This window comes from Ctenopharyngodon idella, chromosome 13 (assembly GCF_019924925.1).
Source record: "Ctenopharyngodon idella isolate HZGC_01 chromosome 13, HZGC01, whole genome shotgun sequence".
In the NCBI taxonomy this organism is placed as follows: domain Eukaryota; kingdom Metazoa; phylum Chordata; class Actinopteri; order Cypriniformes; family Xenocyprididae; genus Ctenopharyngodon; species Ctenopharyngodon idella.
In genome coordinates, this window is record NC_067232.1 from 10,784,614 (window position 1) to 10,808,760 (window position 24,147).

General features: G+C 37.7%; 2 protein-coding genes across 9 annotated transcripts in view; both read left to right on the top strand.

Annotated features, from left to right (window-relative positions):
• rin2a (Ras and Rab interactor 2a) overlaps window positions 1-12,999 on the top strand; it is a 34,257-nt gene extending 21,258 nt beyond the window's left edge. For 7 of the 8 annotated variants that reach the window (XM_051915776.1, XM_051915771.1, XM_051915772.1 and 4 more), the window contains 6 exons: window positions 330-421; window positions 3,055-4,350; window positions 9,045-9,353; window positions 9,457-9,588; window positions 9,697-9,860; window positions 11,172-12,999. In XM_051915776.1, coding sequence (XP_051771736.1) covers window positions 330-421; window positions 3,055-4,350; window positions 9,045-9,353; window positions 9,457-9,588; window positions 9,697-9,860; window positions 11,172-11,489 — 2,311 coding nt within the window. In that variant the 3' untranslated portion in view covers window positions 11,490-12,999. Of the gene's footprint in view, window positions 1-329; window positions 422-3,054; window positions 4,351-9,044; window positions 9,354-9,456; window positions 9,589-9,696; window positions 9,861-10,754; window positions 10,951-11,171 lie in introns of all 8 variants that reach the window. The other variant, XR_007933031.1, reaches the window with a different exon arrangement.
• A 900-nt stretch (window positions 13,000-13,899) lies between these two features.
• On the top strand, window positions 13,900-24,078 carry slc17a5 (solute carrier family 17 member 5). The gene is made up of 11 exons (XM_051915780.1): window positions 13,900-14,080; window positions 18,168-18,355; window positions 18,792-19,025; window positions 19,174-19,261; window positions 19,360-19,446; window positions 19,589-19,707; window positions 19,813-19,974; window positions 21,661-21,793; window positions 21,937-22,084; window positions 22,242-22,332; window positions 22,666-24,078. The coding sequence occupies exons 1-11, from the start codon at window positions 13,993-13,995 to the stop codon at window positions 22,795-22,797; spliced, it is 1,470 nt and encodes a 489-aa protein (XP_051771740.1). The 5' UTR covers window positions 13,900-13,992; the 3' UTR covers window positions 22,798-24,078.
• Window positions 24,079-24,147: the final 69 nt, after the last annotated feature.

Below are 24,147 nucleotides of genomic sequence, written 5' to 3' on the forward strand. Positions count from 1 at the left end.
GTCTTAAACTGTTTACATAGTTAGAGCTCACCCATATGAGTTCTGTAATGAAGAGGGTTGCCAGACCTAACAAATCCAAGCCTGTGCCAGTGCCACGCAGAAAAGTCAGTGGATAAACACAGCCCTCTCTCTGCCAAACTCACCTACAGGATTTGATTAACAACTATTTCACTCTCTTTCTCTCTCACTTACTCATTCTTTCTTTCACTCTCTCCACGAGTGCAGACAACGACTCTCAGCACGGATATTCTTGCTCTTTAGTTTTTAGTATTATCACTCTATGTTTGTAATGTTTTTAGCTCTTCTCAAGATTCATTTGTGCTCTTTAGGGATGTTCTGCCCTTCACCCTGAAGCTCCCTGAGGCCATCGCAGCTGCGAAAACCCTTACAGATCTGGAGGAAGTGGCTCAGTTCGGAAGAGGTGAGTTTTCTTCTCTGTGCATGAATGTTTTACTGAGCCTGACTACTGACTGTTGGGTTTCAACGTTACTCAGACACCATAACTGCTACTCTAATGACCCTCAGCTTTTTATGTGTTTATTATATGTCTGTGTTTGGGTGTAATGCCGTGTGTGCTTTAAACCTAATGTGGACTTTTGCATTCCATCTTCAATTCAGGTCAGAGTTTTAATACTGTACTCAGTGTAGCAAAGTTTAATCGTTGATGAGCACCAGTTTTACATGGTTAAAATAAAGCATTTAGCTAAACATTTCATTTACAAGTAACCACCAACTTTAAAACATATACTGTGTATACAGAAGGGGTGCACATATTAAAATTATAATGTCAAGTCATGATAAACTGATACTTATTTTCTTTTTATGGCCAATAACCAATTAATACCCAGGCTGTATGAATGTTCTGTTCTTCACTACATGCTGGATGTTGTTGTACTACAAAACCCAGCATGTAGTGAAAAACAGAACATCAGTTAGATACATCCTGGAGTATTGACAATACAGGTGTTACTGTGCCAGCAAACACATGACAACATTCGACACGTGGCATTTAACAAACAGCTCATGTGGACAACATATGCAGTTGATGAGACTTTGGCTAGGTGAAATTGACCACAGATGTGTTTGACGCTAGTAAATGTCTCTGTCAGACAGAGATCTGCCTGTGTGCTTTGTGTCTGATTCATTGACAGTCTGCATGTTGTAACTTTGCACTGTAATTGACGTATGTGATGTACGACAGTGAGACGTATAAAATCTTGAAAACTACATTTTTGTGGTTTTGTTTGATTAGCAGAGATTATGAGGTACATTACAAAACAAAATTTGATTTGGGGTGAAAAGCTTCTTCTTTTTTTTTTTATCATAATATGAATATGAAACCATTAAATGACTTGTTTAGGGTCATGTTTTAATCTTTTTAATCTTTTAATCATTTAGTTTTGTGAAATGACATAGTTGAAATCTCAGAGGGGATCATATTTTCCTCAGGAAGACCAGACTTGTCTGAATGGGATAGGTGAGACAGTGGATTTTGGCAGGTAAGGTATGCCACCTGTAATAATAAGGTTAGGCAGTAATAAATGCTGAAATGGCTGTGCAGAGAGCAGTGATGGGTGTGGTACCTCATACTAGGATCATTTCCAAGAGAAACTCCACCAAGATAAAATTCCAGCTGCTCATTGACTGTGGGGGTGAAGTGAGGACAACAAGAGAAGCGTTGAGAATGAGAGCAGACAGAACAAAAGAGACAAAGGCAACACAATATAATGGTAGCATTTTAAGTTCGTTTACAGAGAGTGAGGCAAAGAAGAGACGGAAAAGATAAAAAGAAAAGCACAATTGTATACACAGGTGCGGGTTTCCAGTCATTCCACTCCTGCACAGGTGTCGCTTCGGCAGAACTGATCCGAGTGACGCAAACACTTCCTGCTCGTCTAAGATGTCATCAGTTTTAAGATGACTGAGACTGATCAAGAAAAACATCTGATTTCCTGTCACTCCTATATTTCTGTTCTAGTTTTCTGCCAGTTTATTACTATTGTTATTGCTATTATTATTTAATAATTTAAATTATTTGAAATATCTGCCCTTACGACACCAATTTTGTTCTAAACTAAATTGGCAAAGATTTTAATTTATTTACCTTAAAAGTATATTAAATGATGCAGCACCAGTACATGCTAAACTTATCTCTAAATATGTTACAATTTATTGGTAAATTAATCAGCACATTATTCTTAAGGACATTTTCCCCTTCTGTTTTTTTTTTATATGTTATGTTGTATAGTTCTAGTACTTACAGTGTTGATTACATAAAACTGAATCTTGATCAAAGTAAAAAGTTTCTGTTTACTGAAAATGCAAGATCACATAACCAAAACACTGAAAAGTCATTCTTTTGTATTGCATCAAATGAAAACATTTGAATGGGCGGCCTTTAGTATGAACGAGTGTGTAATATGAGAGGAGGAACTGAGAGCTGAAAGTCCTCCCACCTTCTCATCAGCATGCATGATCTCACCATTCACTGTGTGTGTATCAGCACTACTCTACCACTCACAACTCAGACAGCAGAGTCACTGCATGGACTGTAGACGTGTAACCTTTGTGCTCAAACTATTTACATAAAATCTGAAGAGAAGACTTACTGTTTAGATGTAGCGTAAGTTTAATTCTCCTTTTCTTGTCTCATTGTTTTAAGATTTTGTTGATTGTTCGCTTCAATGTTTTTTTCATTAGTTTCCGTCATGGAATTCTGTGGTTTTGTGTTTGCGCCTACTCGATTTTTTTCATTGTGTTTTAAATGCCGGTGCTTGGATTTGTAGGATAATGCTTTCAGAAGCATTATCTGAAATGTCTGCTAATGTTCTTGAGCTTTTTTGTCAATCACTTGGCATTGTAGCTCTATATTTTTTTTGTAATATTCTTCTGTAATTATGTAAAAAAAAATAAAAATATGATTCAGCTGTCTAATTGTTAAATGCCTCTTAGTTCATCAAATTCAGAGAATGAACTTTTCTTGAGAATTTCTATGTTCAAATTTAATGTCTTTTTTTATTAAAATGGAGCCTCATTGTGTTATCTTTTTTGCAGGTTTCTGGGACTCTAAACTGTGCAATAAGAAGGAGTCTTCTGTGTCTGGGGAGACTGTTTGTAACAGTCAGAGACTAAAAGAGTTGGGCATTAATTTCTCCCCAAGAGCCATCCCATTCACTCGGACCCCTTCTGAACTTGAATGCAGTCAATCCAACGGAGCGCTGTGCTTCATCAATCCCCTCTTCCTGCAAACACACCAACCTGACCCTTCATCCAAAAAGCAAGAAACATCCCCGGCCAAAGCAGGTGGCTCTCAGCACCACCAGAGTGCTCTGCATAGAATAGATCGCCAGAACTGTGATAGCAACATCTTCTGCAGTACAAGCAGCAAACAAAACAAATCACACATAAGTGTGAGTAGATCCAAGAGTGAGAGATCCCCACCACCTCGACCCCCACCTCCCCGCTTTGCCTCCGGCAGATCAGCAGTTCTCCGTAAACAGAAGACCATGCCTGAGACGGTCTGTTGGATCAAAACGCCTCAGGAAAAGAGCAGCCTACTGGGGAGGTTGGGATCATCCTTTAGTTCCTTATCTCCCTCATCCTCCCCACCAAAAAAGTTCAGTAAGCCAATCTTGGTGCCCTCATCTCGCAGTAAGAATTCCTCTGGCCTGCTTGACGCAGACGGTCTCCGCTGCCAAATGGCCCTGGATGACCAGACCATTGATGATGCCGTGTCTTGGAGCCTGGCTAAGATGTCTTCGTGCAACACCCCCAACCTGGAGAACAGCAGCCCTGCAGATGAGCACTGCACCACAGGACGAGAGCGACTGAGTGACATCAGCATCTCCACCTCGTCCTCAGACTCCCTCGACTTCACCCACAGCTTCTCATTGCCTATGGAGGCCAGTCCCTCCAGAACTGAACGTCCCACTGGCGACAGCAGCCTGGAGGAGGAAGAAGAGGAAGAAGATGACGGCATCAACTTGGAGAGCGATCAGGAGGTGCCACCACCCTTCAAGTCAAAGAAGCAGAATGGTGCTGGTACGTTCATGCTGCCACGTGCACTAAGAGGACATTTGCGCAAAGTGAGCTGCGTTCTAAATTCTCTGAGGACGCCTGAGAGGAGGGCCATTCGGAAGATTGTTGAGCAATCCAGAGATAAAGGGACTTACTTTGGCTGCCTGGTGCAGGACTATGTGAGCTTCCTGCAGGAGAACCGCGGCTGCCACACGTCAGGCTTGGACCTGCTGCAGACTCTCAGGCAGTTCATGACTCAGATGAAGTCCTACCTGCTGCAGAGCTCGGAGCTTGACCCACCTATTGAGTCCCTTATCCCTGAAGATCAAATTGGTAAGGCTTCCTTCCTTCAATACAAAAGGGAAGAAAGGGAAATTACACTGATTTCTCTGGTGCCAGTAGTTATACAAAGGAAGTAGGGGTGGGTAATATGTGTTGTCTGTGATTAATAATTAGCATGCAAGCTGACATTATCGAGTATGCCATCCACTCTATGCATTACATCATAACTATCTAAATTATTTCAATGAAAGGCAACTAATGAAAAATGAATAGCTGAATCAAATTTCAGTGCACACTGATGTGGTTGTCTTGCTGCATAAGTGCATTACGTAATTCTTTGAGTGATACCGCTATGTGATCTCGAATTGACGAATGGGACTCTCTGCAGTCTCATGGATGTCGCATGCAGCGGGGAAAGAGTTAAAAAACATTGGAAGAGAGACTCTCGGGCTGAGGTTTCTTTTACGAACTGTTTCTAGTCTGAATCTTCCTGTAAAATGAGTCACCATTCTGTCTCCATTGCCACTGGTTTACAAGGACACTGCGGTCCACTGCTCACAGCACAACAAATATGACTCTTTATGTGTACAAATAAAATAGTATATTTTAAATTGCAGAGGATTTATATTATGCAGCAGGTCATAATATTAAACCCGTGATAATTTCACTTTGCTGCGTGTGTGTGTGGAGAATACTACTGTTTCTCATTATGTCCAGTGGTATGTTGAATACTGTCAGGTTACAGTCCTTTTACCCTCAAAGATTCATTGTAGCTAAATTGCTCACAAATGTTTGACAACAACAAATGTGGCAAGGAAATATTTACTATTTAAAATGTCATAACTAGCACAGTATGTAATATTACACAACATGATTACTGCCTATTGACATCATTGCACTATTGCGCTGTTTTGGATAATATATATCTGCAACATGGTTGGAAAGTGAGATATACTGTATATACATTCCATAATATATTTTTTAAATATTTTAGATATGAGACATTGTTTACAGAATGATACAGAAACATTATGATAAATATCTCATAACAAGTGCCTTCTTAAAACATGTTTTTGGGTGTAAACAAACAGTACAACATTGATATGAATGCTTGGATCTCTGAGGGTTAAACCTGTGAGCGTGTGTGCATGAGGCAAACCTCTCATGTCCTTTCATCTCGGCCTGGAGGCATTTTACTCAGCGTGAGCGGTACACACAAGGCACATTGAGCTGAGATATACACTGGCATATTCATGTGTGGGCAGAGAACTGTTAGTATGGCTTTTGTATAACTGGCCACACGCCTTTCACTGTCAGCGACAGGCAATTATATACTTTATACAATGACACACTAACTGTAAAAGCCCAACAAATCTACATGCTGAAGCAGCTTAGTTATGACTAATTTGGTTCAGGTTAATTTTGATTTCTAAAGTATTAATGATGGTTTTCAGCTCAGCCGGGTTTGGTTCTTCAGGAAATTTGCATCATCCATCGCCCTGAGCGTCCTCCTCCTCCTCGTCTCTCTCTCTCTCTTATGGGTTGTAAACAAAGTTTTGCTCTGCAATGTGTTTTGAGGAATAGATCACTTTCCAGATGTTCCCAGAATGGACGTCAGCCAAACAAGCCAGTTTCTCCAATATAGCTCTCCTATGATCTGGCGTAACCCCTCCTGCTTGTTGATTCAGGCATCAAGTATGTGGGTGTCAAGCAAGAATGTAGAGAAAAAGGGCTCTTGTTCAGAGCTCCTAACCTATGTGAACTGGCAGATTTGGTTGTGTTCGTGTTGTGCTTAAACAAGCCCAGAACAATAAGAGGCCATAGCTATGAGATTACGCTGCCATGGAGAGCAATCCTTTTCTGCGACTTAACAAAGCAATAAAAACAAGCTTAAATACACAGTTAATGACCTCTGACAGATATTGTTACCCTTTTTTTTTCCTGAGGTCTGTTTTTAAGTGTTCCAGCTCAACCCTGTTATGACTCAAAAGTAAGTTATGACACTCTGTTTTATCGAGATGTGTCTGGAAAGACTTATTCTTGCAACTTCAGGCCCAAGGATTTTTTTGTTGTTGTTGTGCCTTTGCTCTATTCTGAGTACTTCCTTAAAAACACGTCTGAGACTAGAGATTCATTTTGGAGTTATCATTAATTTTCCTAATGGCTTCATTTATTTGGAGGGGTCAATAGGCTATGAAGGGGAATTTTATTTGGTCTTTGTCTGGTTTTGTGAGTGCCTTTTGTTCTGTGCTGTGACGTACTTTACGGCCTTGTCTCCAAACTTTAACGCTAGCGTGTGCTTGTTGTGTGGGAAGCATCAGTGGATTCACTTCTCCTATCACTGTGGCTTCATTTTCCAGACTGCAGGGCAGACATGGAGCGAGAGGCAGACAGAGAGAGCGCTATGTAGGAGAGATGCTAAGGAGAACAGGAGATTGTTTGAGGGGATGTTTACAAGCCTTGGAAGATAGCCTTTTAAGTAGAGGTAGGCCTTGATGAATGAGTGTTTCTGATCTGAGCCGCATTCCTGTAAACTTTCCTGTCGCCATCAGTGCTGTGGTTTCCTGTTGACCTGATGTGCAGTGACATCCTAGCCAAATATTGAGGGCCCAATTCACAAGAATCTGCTAAATAATGAACAATACATTATATATGTAATATATGTGGATTCCGGTTACTACGCTTTCACTGTGTCTGCGGTTGTTCCACAGAATAAAACTCTTAAGTGAAACTACAAACCAGTTCAGTTCCTCTAAATCTTTGGATATGTGCCACCATCTTGCCCTCATTAGCAGAGCTCTTTGCATCACTCACAAAAGTGATAGGAGCGGGGCTTGTTTACCGAGCTGTTTGCTCTCTCATGGGACAGATGACCATATAAACACATTTGCGACAGCTGATACTGTTTAAGTGATTCAGCTGTGTCAGAGCTAAAGTCAGACCTCTAAAAGACCCCGATGAAAGGCACAATGATCTGGCTATTTATTAGTTGTGCTTCTGATACATATTTTTTTGAGAATGGAGTGAGTGGGAGTATCTGTAGCCTTGGCTGGTGAAAAAAAAGGAATCTGGTATTTCCACTTGGCGATTGTTTTGGACACTTGTGGATAGCATTTGACACCATTGTGTCCACTGCCAACAAACAGCTTTGTTTTTACATTTTACATTGATGTCATTTGGAAGACAGTTTACTTAATTTCCAAAAACAGGTTTGACTAGTTGTTACAGTCACAAGCAGTTGAGTCAAACTGCCACACATGACAGCTACAAGACGTTTACAGAGAAGTGATGTGTAAACTATCATGTTACAAGTTGTGATGTGAAATCATCCAAACTTTCATGGATATAATGCACTGTTTTCCAAGAAAACAGTCTGCCCTAAAAAACATATTCATAAAGAATTAAATGATTTGTTTTACACTTACACTTAAAATTTACATTTGTAATAGACCTAAAAAAATGAAAATGAAGCACACAAATGGTATTCATTTGTGTTCAATACTATACATTAAAAATAAACACGTATGCAGTGCCACAAAAGCATGTCTGTTGCCACCACTTATGACGTGTGTTGCTTCCCTCAGTGGTCCAGTGTGCTGACAGAAGCATCACTGTCAGCATTTTCCAAAGCCTGATTAAACATTACATTCTGTTCTTTAGATCAGATGATTTTAGTTACACATACACTCCCTCCAGTTTATAGATGATTTTACAGTTTAGGTATGGTCTTCAAGCCCTGCTTGCACAATCAAAGTTACAAGACAAAACTTGTTGCATTGTAGTCATATGTGAGCATACCAGAGATTGTTGAGCTGTCGAGAGACATTTTGTACTTGTTGGGAAGTTTTGGAAAAGCAGGTGTAAAAATACGAACAGGTATTTCCCTATAAAGGAGGAAATGGAACGATGAGCCACGTCGGAGATCCCAGTCAATATACTCATGGTCACAGTCATTTCAGCCACAAATAGACTGACACAGACATTTTGTTCACTTTTTTTTTTTTTTTTATAGAGATTTCAGTTCCAATTTTTTTTCTGCTCCTTTACCTTCTATAGTTATAATGGAGTGCACCAAAACAAATTCCAATACAAATGAGGTGTTTATATATATATATATATATATATATAAGAAATTAGTGCTTTTATTCAGCAAGTAAGTCAAATGTGACAGTGAAGTAACTTTTACATACTTAAAAAAAACATTCTATTTTAAATAAATGTTTTTCTTTTGATCTTTCAATTCATCAGTGAATCCTGAAAAAGATATTAAGCAGCACAACTGTTTTTAACATTTATAATAATAAGAAATGTTTTTTGAGCACCAAATCAGCATATTCAGCATAATAAATCAGCATATTGGACACTAATGGCTGCTGAAAATTCAACTTTACCATCACAGGAATTCATTTTAAAAATGTAATAAAATTAGAAAAGTTATTTTAAATTGTAATAATATTTCACAATATTACTGTTTTTACTGTACTTTTGATCAAATAAATGCAGCCTTGGTCATCAACAGACATGCACAGAATTTCTGAGATTAAATAAACTTTATATATAATATATATATATATATATATATATATATATATATATATATATATATTATTATATTACAGTATTTTATACAATATTTATTTTTTTGCATTATCTGCATCTAGCTTAGACCTATTACCCATTGTTATACAACTATTGTATGTAATTATTTCAATATAGTTATTACATAACTACTTCTTCCTTTTTAGATCAGGTGATGGAGAAAGCCATGCACAAGTGTGTGCTGAAGCCCCTGAAGCCTGTGATAGAGGCCGCTCTGCGGGACTTCCAGGTGGGCAGCGGGACATGGCAGCAGCTGAAGGAGAATCTGGTTTTGGCCAAATCCAAGCAGCCCCAGGAGATGGGCGTGGATGGTGCTCTGCCTCCTGACCCTGTGGCCATAGAGAAGATTCGCCACAAGTTCCACAACATGTGCAAGATGTACTCACCAGAGAAAAAAGTGTCTCTGCTTCTCAGTGTGTGCAAGCTTATCTACACCATAATGGAGAACAACTCAGGTACATGAGTGTGATGCTGTTGTGTGAAATGCATGAATGTGGTTGTGCATAGAATGCTTATAATACTTCTGCATAGACTCATGATTTCAATCTTTGTTGGCAGGGAGGATGTATGGGGCAGATGACTTCCTGCCCATGTTGACGTATGTGATGGCCCAGTGTGACATGCCACAGTTGGATGCTGAAATACAGTACATGATGGAGTTACTGGACCCATCACTGCTTCATGGAGAAGGTACATTAGACCCCACTGTGTGTGGGCTACTGCAGTTACTACTCAAGTTATTGCACCATTTTGTCAGACATTTTTTTTAATGTTTCAATATTTCTTATCTGATTGTAGGAGGTTATTACCTGACAAGTGCATATGGGGCAATGTCTCTCATCAAGAACTTCCAGGAGGACCAGGCAGCTCGTGTGCTGAGCTCTGAGACCCGTAACACGCTGCACCAGTGGCACCGCAGACGCACGACCCAGCGTACCACACCATCTGTGGATGATTTCCAGGTAAATCCCTGGTAAAATTCTTATCTATTCTGCCTTAAAACATAAGTTTAAGAACATAAATATATTTACAATAATAAAAATAATCATAGTAATGAAGAATTATTATTATTATTATTATTATTATTATTATTATTTTTAAAATATTATCATTACTGCTAAAGAATTACTAGCAGTAATACTAAAAATAAAAAATATTATTAAAGGGATAGTTCACCCAAAAATGAAAATTCTTTCATCATTTACTCACCCTCAGGCTGTTCCAAACATGTATACATTTTTTTATGTTGAACACAAAGGAAGATATTTTAAAGAATGTGGGAAACTGAACAGTTCTGGGGCACCATTGACTTCCATAGTATTTTTTTTCCTACTATGGAAGTCAGTGGTGCCCCAAAGCGGCCTGGTTACAAACTTTCTTCAAAATATCTTCCTTTATCAACAGAGCAAAGAAATTTTTACAGGTTTGGAACAACTTGAGGGTGAGTAAATGATGACATTCATTTTTGGGTGAACTATCCCTTTAATATTATTTTATTACTTTCAATAAGTATTTAGCTGTGATAAGAAATGATCATAAATTGAACTAAATTTAGTGATTATTAAAGGGTTAGTTCATCTGTCATTAATTACTCACCCTTGTGTCGTTCCAAACCCGCAAGACCTTCATTTATCTTCAGAACACAAATTAAGATATTTTTGATGAAATCCATTTTTTTTTATTTTTTTTTTATCCCCCATAGAAAGCAACATAATTACCGTGATTGAAGACATTGTTAAAATAGTCAACATGACTACAATGGTTCAGCCTTAATTTTACGAAGCGATGAGAATACTTTTTATGCACCAAAACAAAAATAACGACTTTATCCAACAATTTCTTCTCTACCCTGTCAGTCTCATTCTCAGTTGACGCAGTGAACACAGTTCAGCACTTCTGTGTTTACGTCAGGACGCTGACTCAGTATTGGCCGACGCCGTTCACGTGAGCAGCATGAAGCATGCGTGAGATGCTGACGCAGGAGCCGGACAATACTGAGCCGGCGTTTGGACTTAAACACGGAAGATCTTACGGGTTTGGAATGACATGAGAGTGAGTACTTAATTACAGAAATTTCATTTTTGGGTGAATTAACCCTTTAAGTGCAGAAAAGACTATTTGCAATAATAATCATTATAATAATAGCAATAAAGAACTATTAGCAGTAATTATAAATATATTTTATTCTAATTATTATGATAACTTAATTATGGGAGTGCAGAGCCTAATATATATTGGTACTTACACCTAAATTTCTTTTTGTCTATATTCAGAACTACTTGCGGGTGGCACTGCAAGATGCAAGCAATGGCTGCACAGCCAAAACCCTTCAGGTTCAACCTTACGCCACAACGGAGGATGTGTGTCAGATATGCGCGGACAAGTTTAAAGTTTCGGACCCAGAGAACTACGCCCTTTTCCTCTTGACAGATGAAACCACACAGCAGCTTGCCATGGACACTCACCCACAGAGGATCAAGGCTGAGCTGCATAGCCGCCCACAGCCACAACTGTTCTACTTTGTGTACCGCCAGATCCAAAACCTCACTGTCCCTTCAGACCAGCTCAATGACAACACTTCATCCAACTGAGAGAGCAAACCTGAATTCCATCAGGTGCTCCTTCTCAACCACATTTATTCATCTCCTTCCTTAGGAACACTGCTAACATCTGCACTGTTATGAAAAAAGCTGGAGGGAAGCGGAAAATGTGCTTGGAGGGAAATAGGGAAGGAAGGATGTGTCTGACAGATGCAGCATTTTTTATGCTCTGTCTTCACTATTTTCAAAACGTTTTGGGAAGTTGCACACGACCATCACGAGAGAATAGCTGTATCCAAACTGCAAATGTTACAGTATGCCTGTTTATTTCTTCATGAATGCCCAAACATACACATTGTGTAAGCTTTGCACATTCCACATTAAATACACTCCAGGACTGTACATATTATACCTCTCCTGTCTCCTATTTTTCGCTATGCTGAGAGACTGTGGCATTTTCGTATGACTGCTCTCACTGCAGAATGAGAGAGCTGTTCAGTGCGTTGAGGTGAAGACTTTCAGGAAGTTCCTCCCTTCAGCATTTGTTCAGTAACATGGACATCTCCGTACCCAAGCCCACTGTGGACACTTGTTTTCTAATGTAAAACTGATTTATGATATTTTTGCAGTTGCTGGTAAACTGCATTCTTTATATATATATGTGTTTTATTGTTATAGTATTGCATGTATCTCTGTGATAAGACCAATTAAAGAACCAGGCATTGTTGCCAGTGATGCTTTATCATATTGCTTTTGTATGAATTATGATTATTATGTTTTGTTAAAGTCATTGGTAGTAATGGAGATGGTAAAAATGGTGAGGTTTTGTTCTAGAATACTGTACTACTACTGACAAGCTAAACATTTAGGGCTTGTGGTAATCTGGATCTCTGTTGTACTGATATTGGTTCTGATTTACAGGTTTTTAAGAACAGACACAAAGGGCTTTTGGCAAGTAGAACAAACAGAAAGATCTATGTAAAGTAAGAAAGAATAAGAAAAAAATGGCATGGACTTTTAAAGCAGGTTAAGAGACATTGGTAGAAATTATCAGCAAAGAGAAATGATTTTTGTGTCACTGTAAAGTGTATCAGGGAATACCGGCAAGGATGAGACACATAGAGGAGAATAGTTCTTTAACATTCATAACTATACTCATAACCTCTTAACTGCAATAACTTACCAAGTATGTTCTACTAATGTACTTTACATTTGCATGTTTTGATGTAAACTCGGGGCATTTTTTTTTTTTTTTTTTTTTTAAGAGACAGGGGTGCTGAAATGCTCTAATCCCATGTAACGATGATATAGAAACACTAGTCACATCTGAAACAGTCTTGAAATGTATTTTAACAAGATATTTTAAGTCTGATAAATGTATATTTATATGCAATCTGTGCTGGAATTTTTCACAGATTTGAAATTCAAAAATATTGTGTATTCATTTGGAGAAAAGCTCATCCTCATTCTTTAGTCAGTTCTTCATATTTCCTTTTGTTTGTTTTTTTGTTTGTTTTTTTAAATGTACTCTTTTGCACACAATAAATTGATGTTGAATATGTATCGTCTCTGTCATCTTTTATTACAAGCTCCCACAATTCTTTTCCTCTTCTATGTTAGAGGGTGGTTGGGTACCCTGCCAGTTCCTTTCTAAATACTTTCCACTTCATCACCATGAGGGCTTATACTAACCACATTACTGATTCCAAGTAAACTGAAATCATTAGAAGGTTTATATGGTTGTTTTCTCACTAAGTGAGGATCATTCAGGTTGTGTGTGTAAGCGAGAGAAAAAAAGAGAACTATTATGTCAGTGGTACATATAGTGCTTTCCATAATGGACATTATTTCAAAAAAATTACAGAAATGGCATCATTTTGGAACAAATTTAGACACTGCATGTATTATTATCTGATATAAATTTCTCTTTGAAAAACTGATTAAAATACTAGCAACATATACCTTTTAATCCATAATCACTATATAACCTAAAATAGAAGTGAATCCTGCTGATTTAGGCTAGTTTTTGAATTCTCTTAAAGGGATAGTTCACCCAAAAATGAAAATTCTGTCATCATTTACTCCCTTTAAAGCATGGACTGCTGTAATACTTTAGCTCCTCTTAGTGGACAGTTACTGCAATAATATGTAAAGAACACAAACTAGAATAAGCTCGTGCTCTTTTTGTTGATGGATCGTTAAAAAACAGTCAATCATTGACTGAACAGTCACATTAAGAAATACTTAGTGGGGAAATATTTCTTATTTAAAAAATAAAAAAAAACTTCTAGAGAGAAAAAATTCTTGCACTTTTTACATTCTGGCCTTTAAAAACATTTAGAGAAATGCTGTTAATAAAATTTCTTCTTCTTCTTCTTCTTCTTCTTCTTCTTCTTCTTCTTTTTTCTTTTTTTTCTGTTGTTATATGATCAGTAGGGTCTGGCGATCACGGGACTTTTATTTTGGTATGTGTTTTTGCTGACGGTGAAGACACGGGTTCCGCATTCGGAGTCTGTTGTTGTGCTTCTTGTCAGGCGGACCTCAGCCGCTGAAGATGATGGAGCATTCAGCATCAGACTCAGAAACTGAAGATCATGATCAGCCTTTACTTCGCCGGAAAGATACCGGAGACATTCAGAAAGGTAATACATAAAAGACATTAACTATGCATGCCTTTTATGTATTTATGTAGATTTACAACATGCCAGAGCGCAGGTACCATATTGCCACAACATTAGTACTTTAAAAGTAATATTAAATTAAACTTCATTTATCGTTGTGCTTAATTGACAATGTACGGCTGCACTGTTAACTTGTAATTTGCTACAACAACCCATGTTAAGAAATTCCTTATTTATATTTAGTATCCATAACATGTCTCAGTCGTTCAGTATTCCCAAAAGTGCAGACTTCATCTCTTTAGTTCAGTGTGATTGTCGCAGCACTTAACGCAGTCTACATAAATAATGCAAGAGCTTTTCAGATGTGCTTTCAAAACAGCCAGTCACGTGAAGGAGGAAGTGTTAGTCAAGCAGGTAACAGCCCTAGAAATATACCGTGATAACTTTCTTCCGCTTAATAAGACTATATAGTAGGCCTAACTATAATTACTACTGTAAAATCATGTTAATTTAACATGTCTTAATGTTTTGTAAAATACAAATAAGTAATCTCTTCTTCTTCTTCTTATCATTTTTATTTAAAAACTATTCTTTTATATGTACTACATGTTTTCATTTGAACAATGCGTCAGTACTTATATTGATTTAAAGGGGACCTATTATGCCCCCTTTTACAAGATGTAAAATAAGTCTCTGATGTCCCCAGAGTGTGTACGTGAAGTTTTAGCTCAAAATACCCCACAGATAATTTTTTATAGCATGTTAAAATTGCCACTTTTTGGGGTTGAGCAAAAACGCGCCGTTTCAGTGTGTGCCCTTTAAATGCAAATGAGCTGCTGCGCTCGGCCTAAGAGGGCGGAGCTTCAAGAGCTCGTTCTCCGGTGTCAGGAGTCAGGTCAGGACGCACTATAATGTCAGAAACTGCGAATATATGCTGCATGGAGATAGAACAGGTATAGTTTAGTTTAATTATGGTAATAACTTATATTGTCTCCTTGTTTTTATCCACTATATTAGTACAAGCCAGTTTACCGATGAGTTTTATGACGTTTATTGTACTTCACACACAAAATATGAAGCGTCTGTTTTCACTCTAGAAAATCACTATAAGAGCTTAATAAAACAGTGCAAGTGTGGATTAAAATATTAACCATAAACTCTCTCTCTCTCTCTCCCTTGCATTATCATCAACATACACAGCGAAGTACACAGAAACACTTGTTACAACTAACAGTAAACAAATATATAAAGACCTTATGTCTTTTCGGGTGGTGCTTAATAAACTTGGTAAACTTTATATCCGTAAATCAACTCTGATGAACTATAATAAAGTGCTCTCACCTTCATTACTGCTGTATCCAGTATCACTCTGGAGGCTGTAAACTGGATCACGAACAGTTTACTGATCTATCCTTGAGTAACAACTTTTTAGCACAACCTCTGTTTTGTATTGACCCTCTGTATTGACATTTGTTCTCAAAGCAGTCTGGTGTGAAATGATTCGCGCAGACATAAACAAATTTCGGTAGAGTTGAGGGAGCATTTTCTTTGAAAACAAAATTAATCCACCTCGTCTTCATCCAGCTCAGATTTAGGGACTAAATGGAGAGAGCTATGTGGATTAATCAATCCAGCTACAGAACACCTAAAACGCTTGGGAGACATTCTCGTCAGTGCAGCAATGGCGGACTGCGTAAACTTGCTGTGAACTCACTCAGGGCGGTTCTATGTTAAAACGGCAGTATCTGTCAACATTTGTGGGCGGGGCCTGTGGCTAATGTGACGTCACACTGTCAGGGATGAAGACTGTGGATGCTCTGTCTGTGTACAGACACTGCCAACACACATTTATGTCCAAACACATTATGCAAGTGAATTTTGCATAATAGGTCCTCTTTAATCTTAGGGCATCGCTGAATGAAATCATAATCAGGAACTGCTATTAAAAATGATTAACCCCCCTTAAGTATATATGTATATATAGTCATGTGAAAAAGAAAGGACACCTTATTGAATTCCATGGTTTTCCATATCAGGACATAATAAAAACTCATCTGGTGCTTGGCATTCTTCTCATTATTCATTGAGGAAGATTATTCACAAATGGAAAGCATTAAAAACAGACACCAATCTTCCCATGAGTGGACATCACAGCAAATTCACCCCAAGATCAGACAGTGTAATGTTCAGAGAATTGCAGAAAACCCAAGAACTACACCTCAGACTCTGCAGGCCTCAGTTAACATGTTAAATGTTAAAGTTTATGATAGTATAATTAGAAAAAAGACGGCACAAATATAGGCATGTTTGAAACCACTTCTCTCTCTCTAAAAAAAAAAAAAAAAAAATTGCTTAGGTTTGCAAAGTTGCATCTGAACAAACCATAAGACTTCTAGAACAATGTCCTTTGGACAGACAAGACCAAAGTGGAGATGTTTGGCCATAATGCACAGCGCCAAGTTAGGCAAAAACCAAAAGAGCATATCAGCACAAACATCTTATACCAAAAGTCAAGCATGCTGGTGGAGGGGTGATGATTTTGGGCTTGTTTTGAAGCCACAGGACCTGGGCCCTTTGCAGTCTTTAAGTTGACTATGAACTCCTATGTATACCAAAGTATTTTAGATTCAAATGTGAGGCCATCCGTCCAACAGCTAAAGCTTGGCCAAAATTGGGTCATGCAACTGGACAATGATCCCAAGAACAGCAGCAAATCTACAGCAGAATGGCTGAAAAAGAAAAGAAAAAAGGTGTTGCAATGGCCCAGTCAAGTCCAGACCTCATCCCGACTGAAATGCTGTGGCAAGACCTGTGTATAAACAAATGCCAGCAAATCTCAATTAACTGGAGCAACATTGTGAAGAAGAAATGCCAAAATTCCTCTATAATGATGTGAGAGACTGATAAATTCATACAGAAAATGATTACTTCAAATTATTGCTGCTAAAAGTGGATCTATAAGCAATTGAATCATAGGGTGTCCTTAGTTTGTCATCCTTGGCTGTGATATGTCGTGTGATATGTCATGTGTTGTTGTTCATCTGAGGTTTTATTGTCCAAATTTTAAGACCTGCCAAGGACCAGATGATTGATTATTGTGTCCTTATATGGAAAACCATTGAATTCAATAGGGTGCCCTTTCATTTTCACATGACTGTATATACAGGGTGAATTAAAAGATAAATCGCACAAAAGTTTCATGCACAAAAGTTTAATCAAAAGAAAGTCTTTGGGAACAACTAGATACTATTTAGAAGTCAATAACAAAAGAGACTGTAGAAAAGTACATAAAAACAGTGCCAGCAAAAAAAATTATCTCTTCATCACAGCACCTGTTAGTGGGTGGGATATATTAGACAGCAAGTGAAAATTTAGCTTTTTGCATATTGCTCAAGAAGTTAATGCTGGTTCTGATAGAAAGGTGTCAGAATACACAGTGCATCACAGTTTGTTGCGTATGGGGCTGCATAGCTGCAGACCAGTCAGGGTGCCCATGCTGACCCCTGTCCATTGCCAAAAGCATCAACAGTGGGCATGTAAGCATCAGAACTGGACAGCAGAGCAATGGAAGAAGGTGTCCTGGTCTGATGAATCATGTTTTCTTTTACATCACGTGGATGGCCGGGTGCATGTGCGTCGCTTACCTGGGGAACACGTGGCACCAAGATGCACTATGGGAAGAAGGCAAGCCGGCGGAGGCGGTGTGACGCTTCGGGCAATGTTCTGCTGGGAAACCTTGGGTCCTACCATCCATGTGGATGTTACTTTGACACGTACCACCTACCTAAGCATTGTTGCAGACCATGTACACCCTTTCATGGAAATGGTATTCCCTGGTGGCTGTGGCCTTTCAGCAGGATAATGTACCCTGCCACAAAGCAAAATGGTTCAGGAATGGTTTGAAAAGCGCAACAATGAGTTTGAGGTGTTAACTTGGCCTCCAGATTCCCCAGATCTCAATCCATTCGAGCATCTGTGGGATGTGCTAAACAAGCAAGTCCGATCCATGGAGGCCCCACCACAACATGAGGGTCCATAAATTATGACAGACATTTTTGGGAGAATCTTTTAACCACTATTTGACAATGGTTTCTGTTTATTCTTTCAGCTCCTGCTTGTTTCTCCTCACGTTACGGGTTGGCCTTTTTGTCCTGTTATGGCTTCTTTGTGGCATATGCCCTCAGGGTGAACCTTAGTGTGGCAATGGTGGACATGCTGAAAAACAGATCCAGCGCCAACACCAGTTCCTCCGTCTGTCCTCATCACAGCAGCCCTGTACCTAAACACAATCACACCGTAAGGGCATCTACTTTATGGTCTCACATATTACATATGCAAACCACCTTCGTTTTATTATATGACTTGGAAAAAAACATATAACTATACTAATTGTAAGTTTATTATATTAAAAATATACACTATTTCATGTGTATGTTTTAAATAAATATTTTAAAGGAGTATGCTTTTTTGCATTTCCATATAAACAGTCATAGAAATTATTTTTTAAAATATTTCATGTTTAAATGTTTTTTTTTTTTTTTTTTTACAATGTCACTTATTTACCTAAATTAATCTCTCTTTTTAAATTACATGAAAAGTAAGGGACATCATTTAAGTTTTCTAGTATTTTTTATTATTTTTATGTGCCATCATAGTGCTCATTTTAAAGAATTTAAGCCTTATTCATGAGATTTTAGAAGCGTTAATCATACTCAGTCTAATATCTCAACAGGCCAGTGTGTATGACTGGGATTCAGAGACTCAGGGCTGGATCCTGGGCTCTTTTTTCTATGGATATATACTTACTCAGATACCAGGTGGCTACTTGGCACGCAAATATGGTGCCAAGTGGCTCTTAGGTTTTGGCATCCTTTGCACTGTGATCTTCACCCTGCTGACTCCAGTAGCCGCTGATCTGGGAGCTGGTTACCTCATTGCTGTCAGGGTGATGGAAGGTATTGGGGAGGTAACCTCAAAACTCATTACCTAAAATATGGTTCATAATATGTTTTATATCTTTAATTTTAATTGTTGTTATATATACTGTAGATGACATAGGTGTTATTCATTTTGGAAAAAAAATAAATAAAAAAAAGTTATTTTTGGGCTTCTAGGGAGTGTCATATCCTGCTATGCATGCAATGTGGGCGTCATGGGCACCACCTCTAGAGAGAAGTCGACTGCTCACTGTCTCTTACACAGGTACCCTAGAACACATATGGTTTCATTTGTAACAATCTCCTCAAGTTTTTGTGAATTTGTGCTATTCTTTCTTTTTTTTTTTTTCTTTCCTTTAAAAGGTGCTCAGCTGGGAACTGTAGTTGCTCTCCCTCTTTCTGGTCAGATATGTTTTTACCTAGACTGGACATACGTCTTTTATATATTTGGTAAGTTTTTATTATACTACACATTTAAAAGATGAACTTTTTGCACAAGCAGCATGAAATGTAATGCTAAAGATGCTATCACAGGCTTGTCTCTGAGTATATTCTTAATGTACACTTCATCTGGTTTCTCTTCGAATCATAGGAGCTGTTGGACTTCTTTGGTTTGTCCTTTGGTCTTGCTTAGTCAGTAACAGTCCCAGCTCACACAAAAGGATAACAGAGGCTGAGAAGACGTACATAATTGCATCTTTAAAAAATGAAGTAGGCAACGTTACAGTGCTTTATGTTGGAATCTTTATTCTACAACCAGGTGCTTTTTGACTTATTATTTGACTATGTATTATAACGTGTCATTTCCTGCTGCAGCTGTCGCCAACCACAGATTACATCCCATGGACATCAATCCTCAAGTCTTTGCCATTATGGGCCATAGTTGTGGCACACTTCTCCTACAACTGGACATTTTACACTCTGCTGACTCTCTTACCCACCTACATGAATGATATTCTTGGATTCAGCATCCAGCAGGTGAGTGCAAAGCAGGGCTGATTATCTAAAAAAATTTGCATTTTATTAAATTTATTTGAATGTTTTGAATTCTTTTTTTTTTTTTACTTATGCTTATCTTCGTCTTCCAACATAAAGTTTTGTATGTTGGGGTTGGTAACATTTGTCTCTCTCTCTCTCTATATGTGTATATATATATATATATATATATATATATATATTATATACTTAAAAGCAGTCTCTTACATTCACCAGGCTGCATTTATTTGATCCAAGATACAGTTAAATAGTAATATTATGAAAATATAAATATTATAAAATTACTGATTTATTTTAATATATTTTTAAATGTCATTTATTCCTGTGATAGTAAAGCTGAATTTTCAGCATCATTACTCCAGTCTTCAATGTCACATGATCCTTCAGAAATCATTCTAATATGCTGATTTGCTGCTCAAGAAACATTTCTCATTGGTTTCAATGTTGTGCTGCCTAATTTTATTTGCAGAAACCGTGATACATTCAGAATTTTTAAATAAATTGAATGTTCAAAAGAACAGCATTTAATAAATATTGAAACATTATAAATGTCTTCACTGCCACTTTTGAGCAATTTAATGCATTATTGCAAAAAAAAGAACAAAAAAAACAACATATGACACATACTGACACCAAAATTTTGAATGGTAGCATATTTAAAGCTGCAGTCTGTAACTTTTTTTTTTGTTAAAAATGATCCAAAATCAATTTTTGAGCATGTATATAACCAACCAGTGTTCAAAACTATCTCCTTACCTTAGCCCAATTCACAATGGTAAGCTTGTTATAATGTTTTATAATAAAATCGGTACTGGTGGGTTTCCGCGGGAAATTCGAGCATGCAGCCGTTCGTCTTTGGGTCATTACGTCACATCTGTAAACAGAAAGAATGAGTCCCAGCTGGTAGGCTATATGGTATGTGGAGGATGCTGCTGGTAGCGGATCATTTATAGCCTTTTCTCACAGCAGCTGGAATAATTAAACTTATCATTGTGATGGCGGATTGTAATCTAGAAAGGTCCAAATGACAATAATCAGTGACAACTGGAGATTCACCCGTAGTCAAAAGCAAAAGACTTTGCACTGCGGAGTGGCTACAGAAATTGAAATCTACAGGTAATGCTAATACACACTAAATACACGTAGTCACGCAATGCTGATATTGTTAACATTAACAATTTGAGAACAAAGTATAACAGTAATAATAATTTGCACGGTTTGGCGTGATCCGAGCTAAACAATCGTTAGATTTAATCACCATTGGCAGTGTGATTTATTTAAATACTTTTTTCTCAGTTGGTCAGAACAAAAGTGACAGACATGTTACTTGCTTGTTCAGTTTACATTTTCCGGCAAAAATTCTTATTTTGGTCATACTTCCAGGATGTAGAATCTGTGATTCCGAAGTACAGTATCCACACCGATGTACTGACTGACAGCAAACATTAGATTCATCTGCGCTGAGGAGCCGTGCCGATGCATAACCCATGTAAACATGATAATTCTGCAAATAACTGCAATTGCAGGTTTCAAACAGAGATGGCGACAAAGAGAAACTTACGGACTGCAGCTTCAATGTAAAAATAGGTCATCTGAGAGTACACGTTGATTCTTATCAAAAGGCCCATTTGCTGTTTATTAATTGTGAACTCATTGTGTCATTCTCAGAATGGAATGCTCTCGGCTCTGCCCTACCTTGGTTGTTGGTTGCTGGCTTTGCTAGGTGGACAACTGGCAGACTTCCTGAGAGAGAAATGTCTTATTCGCACTGTAATTGTGCGCAAGGCTTTCACTATAGTAGGTAAGGCATTCATAGACCTTTTACACACTGTTATGCTGAACAGTGCACATTTGCAGAAATGTTGATGGGATGATTAGGTTAGTAGTGCTGTTAGGTTTGTCAATGCTTAAATAAATCAGTGTGTCTGTTTTTAATGTGTCCAGGAATGGTGGGACCAGCCGTCTTCCTGGTGGCTGCTGGCTACACTGGCTGTGACTACTTCTTGGCCATTGCCTTCCTCACCGTCTCTTCCTCTCTAGGGGGCATTTCAGCATCTGGATTTAACATCAACCATTTGGATATTGCTCCCTCGTAAGACAAGGCTTTTTGTTGGCAGTCATACAAGTTTTATGGTTTAGGAGAACTGTACATGCATGAAATCCATATCATAAGTTAGATATGGTTGCAACATTGTATAAAGTGCCCCTGCACTTTCTGATATAATTTTTTTTTTTTTTTTTCTTCACAGCTATGCTGGGATATTGCTTGGGATCACAAACACATTTGCCACTATACCTGGAATGGTGGGCCCAGTAATAGCAAGATCTCTGACCAAATCTGTAAGTTACAATTTCTTGCCTTTTTTTTGTTTGTTTGTTTTTGATGTAAAGACTGTATTATGTTGTGAAATGTGCTACTAGGAAAGGTGCTGAAAGGAGGGCTTTTTTAAACATTTTAAATACTATGTGTATTGCTGATATAAGGGTGGTCCTAAGTTCATTATGCAAAAATTCTTAACAGAATTCAGAATATTCATAACATAAAATGCTTCGCTTCAAGAGAAATCCATTTTTCATGTACTTTACATCAGTGTTCAGCTCCTAATTAACAATAATTTTGACTGGTTTGTGACAATGGAGTAACAAATGCCTAAATATTGTGTTTTAATCTAGAACACCATTCCAGAGTGGCAAATTGTCTTCTACATCTCTGCAGCGATCAATATATTTGGAGCAGTTTTCTTCACAATATTTGGCAAGGGCACAGTCCAGCCTTGGGCTGTCCAGAGAATAAACATCCAATGAAACATATCTACCATTAGCCATTTCCAAAAGGAGAAAGGGACGTACCTGTTGTAAATTCCATAGATATCCTATAGCTAATTGCATATGGTTTGCAAACTAATGAATATTGCACAATCCAATGTTGTTATTTTTTCAAACATACCAACAAACACCATAACTTAAGATAATTTTATTGGTAAATCTGTATTTGTTAAACACTTCAGTAGTTTTTAAGAATTTTTTCTATTCTTTTTTTTTTTTTTTCCCAAATGAAGGTGCGATAAATGAAATAGGTGAAGGGAATATTACACATATGTATCATTATGGTACATTCAGTCATGATAAGGAGAAAAGGTTTAATCACACTACCATTGTCTGATTCCTATACAAAACACTCATGAGCTGAGCCTGTTTAGTGAATCAAATGCCTGTATGAATCAGTCAGATAGGTTCATGAAATATTCTGACTCACATCATATCCAACTCAAGAATTGGTTTGAACTACTTAAAGGGATAGTTCACCCAAAAATGAAAATTCTCTCATCATTTACTTCACCCTTAAGTTGTTCCAAACTTCTATTAATTTCTTCTGTTGAACACAAAAGATGATATTTTGAAGAATATGGTTAATCAAACAGTTGATGGAACCAATTGACTTCCATATGGAGAAAAAAAAAAATACTACGGAAGTCAGTGGGGTCCATCAACTGTTTGGTTTCCGACATTCTTCAGAATATCTCCTTTTGTGTTCAGTAGAAGAAAGCAATTCCTACAGGTTTGGAACAAATTGAGGGTGAATAAATGACAGAATTTTAATTTTTGGGTGAACTATCCCTTTAAGGATTGTGAGACCCAATGTAGTTTACTTGTAAGAACTAATTTTACTTCTGTTCTGTTGAAAACTGAAATATTTGTTTGGCAACAGAGCGCTGAATCCAGTAAATGCAATAAGAATTGCATTTTCCCTCAAATACATTAAAATAATCGTTAAGGAACGGGAATCTTTTACGATGATCATCCCTATGAAATATGCCTTATTGTAGGCCTATGATTAACACAACATGCCTTAACCATGCTCAAGGAATAGATCAACAAGGGAGATTTTAGTTTAATTCATGTCTGGTTTTTACATTTTAGCCTTTTTGTACAGTATACCTGAATTATGTTTACATTTTTTATTTCTTTGTTTTGTGCAATCGTTAAAACAAAATGACGTTTGTTGACCTGTCAACTGTCAAGACACTGCAAGCTTCATCACCTGTCAAATAAGTGTACATTTAATAAAATTATTGCACTCGTTTATTTTGTTGATGTACATGTATTTATTTTTAGGACTATAACTCTATTTCGCCGAATAATTAACTGCGTCAC

Coding starts and splice junctions, on each gene's coding strand:
- slc17a5 (XM_051915780.1), top strand. CDS start 13,993: ATGATGGAGCATTCAGCATCAGACTCAGAAACTGAAGATCATGATCAG. Junction 19,262..19,359: donor GCTCACTGTCTCTTACACAG/GTACCCTAGAAC, acceptor TTCCTTTAAAAG/GTGCTCAGCTGGGAACTGTA. Junction 19,708..19,812: donor TTGCATCTTTAAAAAATGAA/GTAGGCAACGTT, acceptor TTCCTGCTGCAG/CTGTCGCCAACCACAGATTA.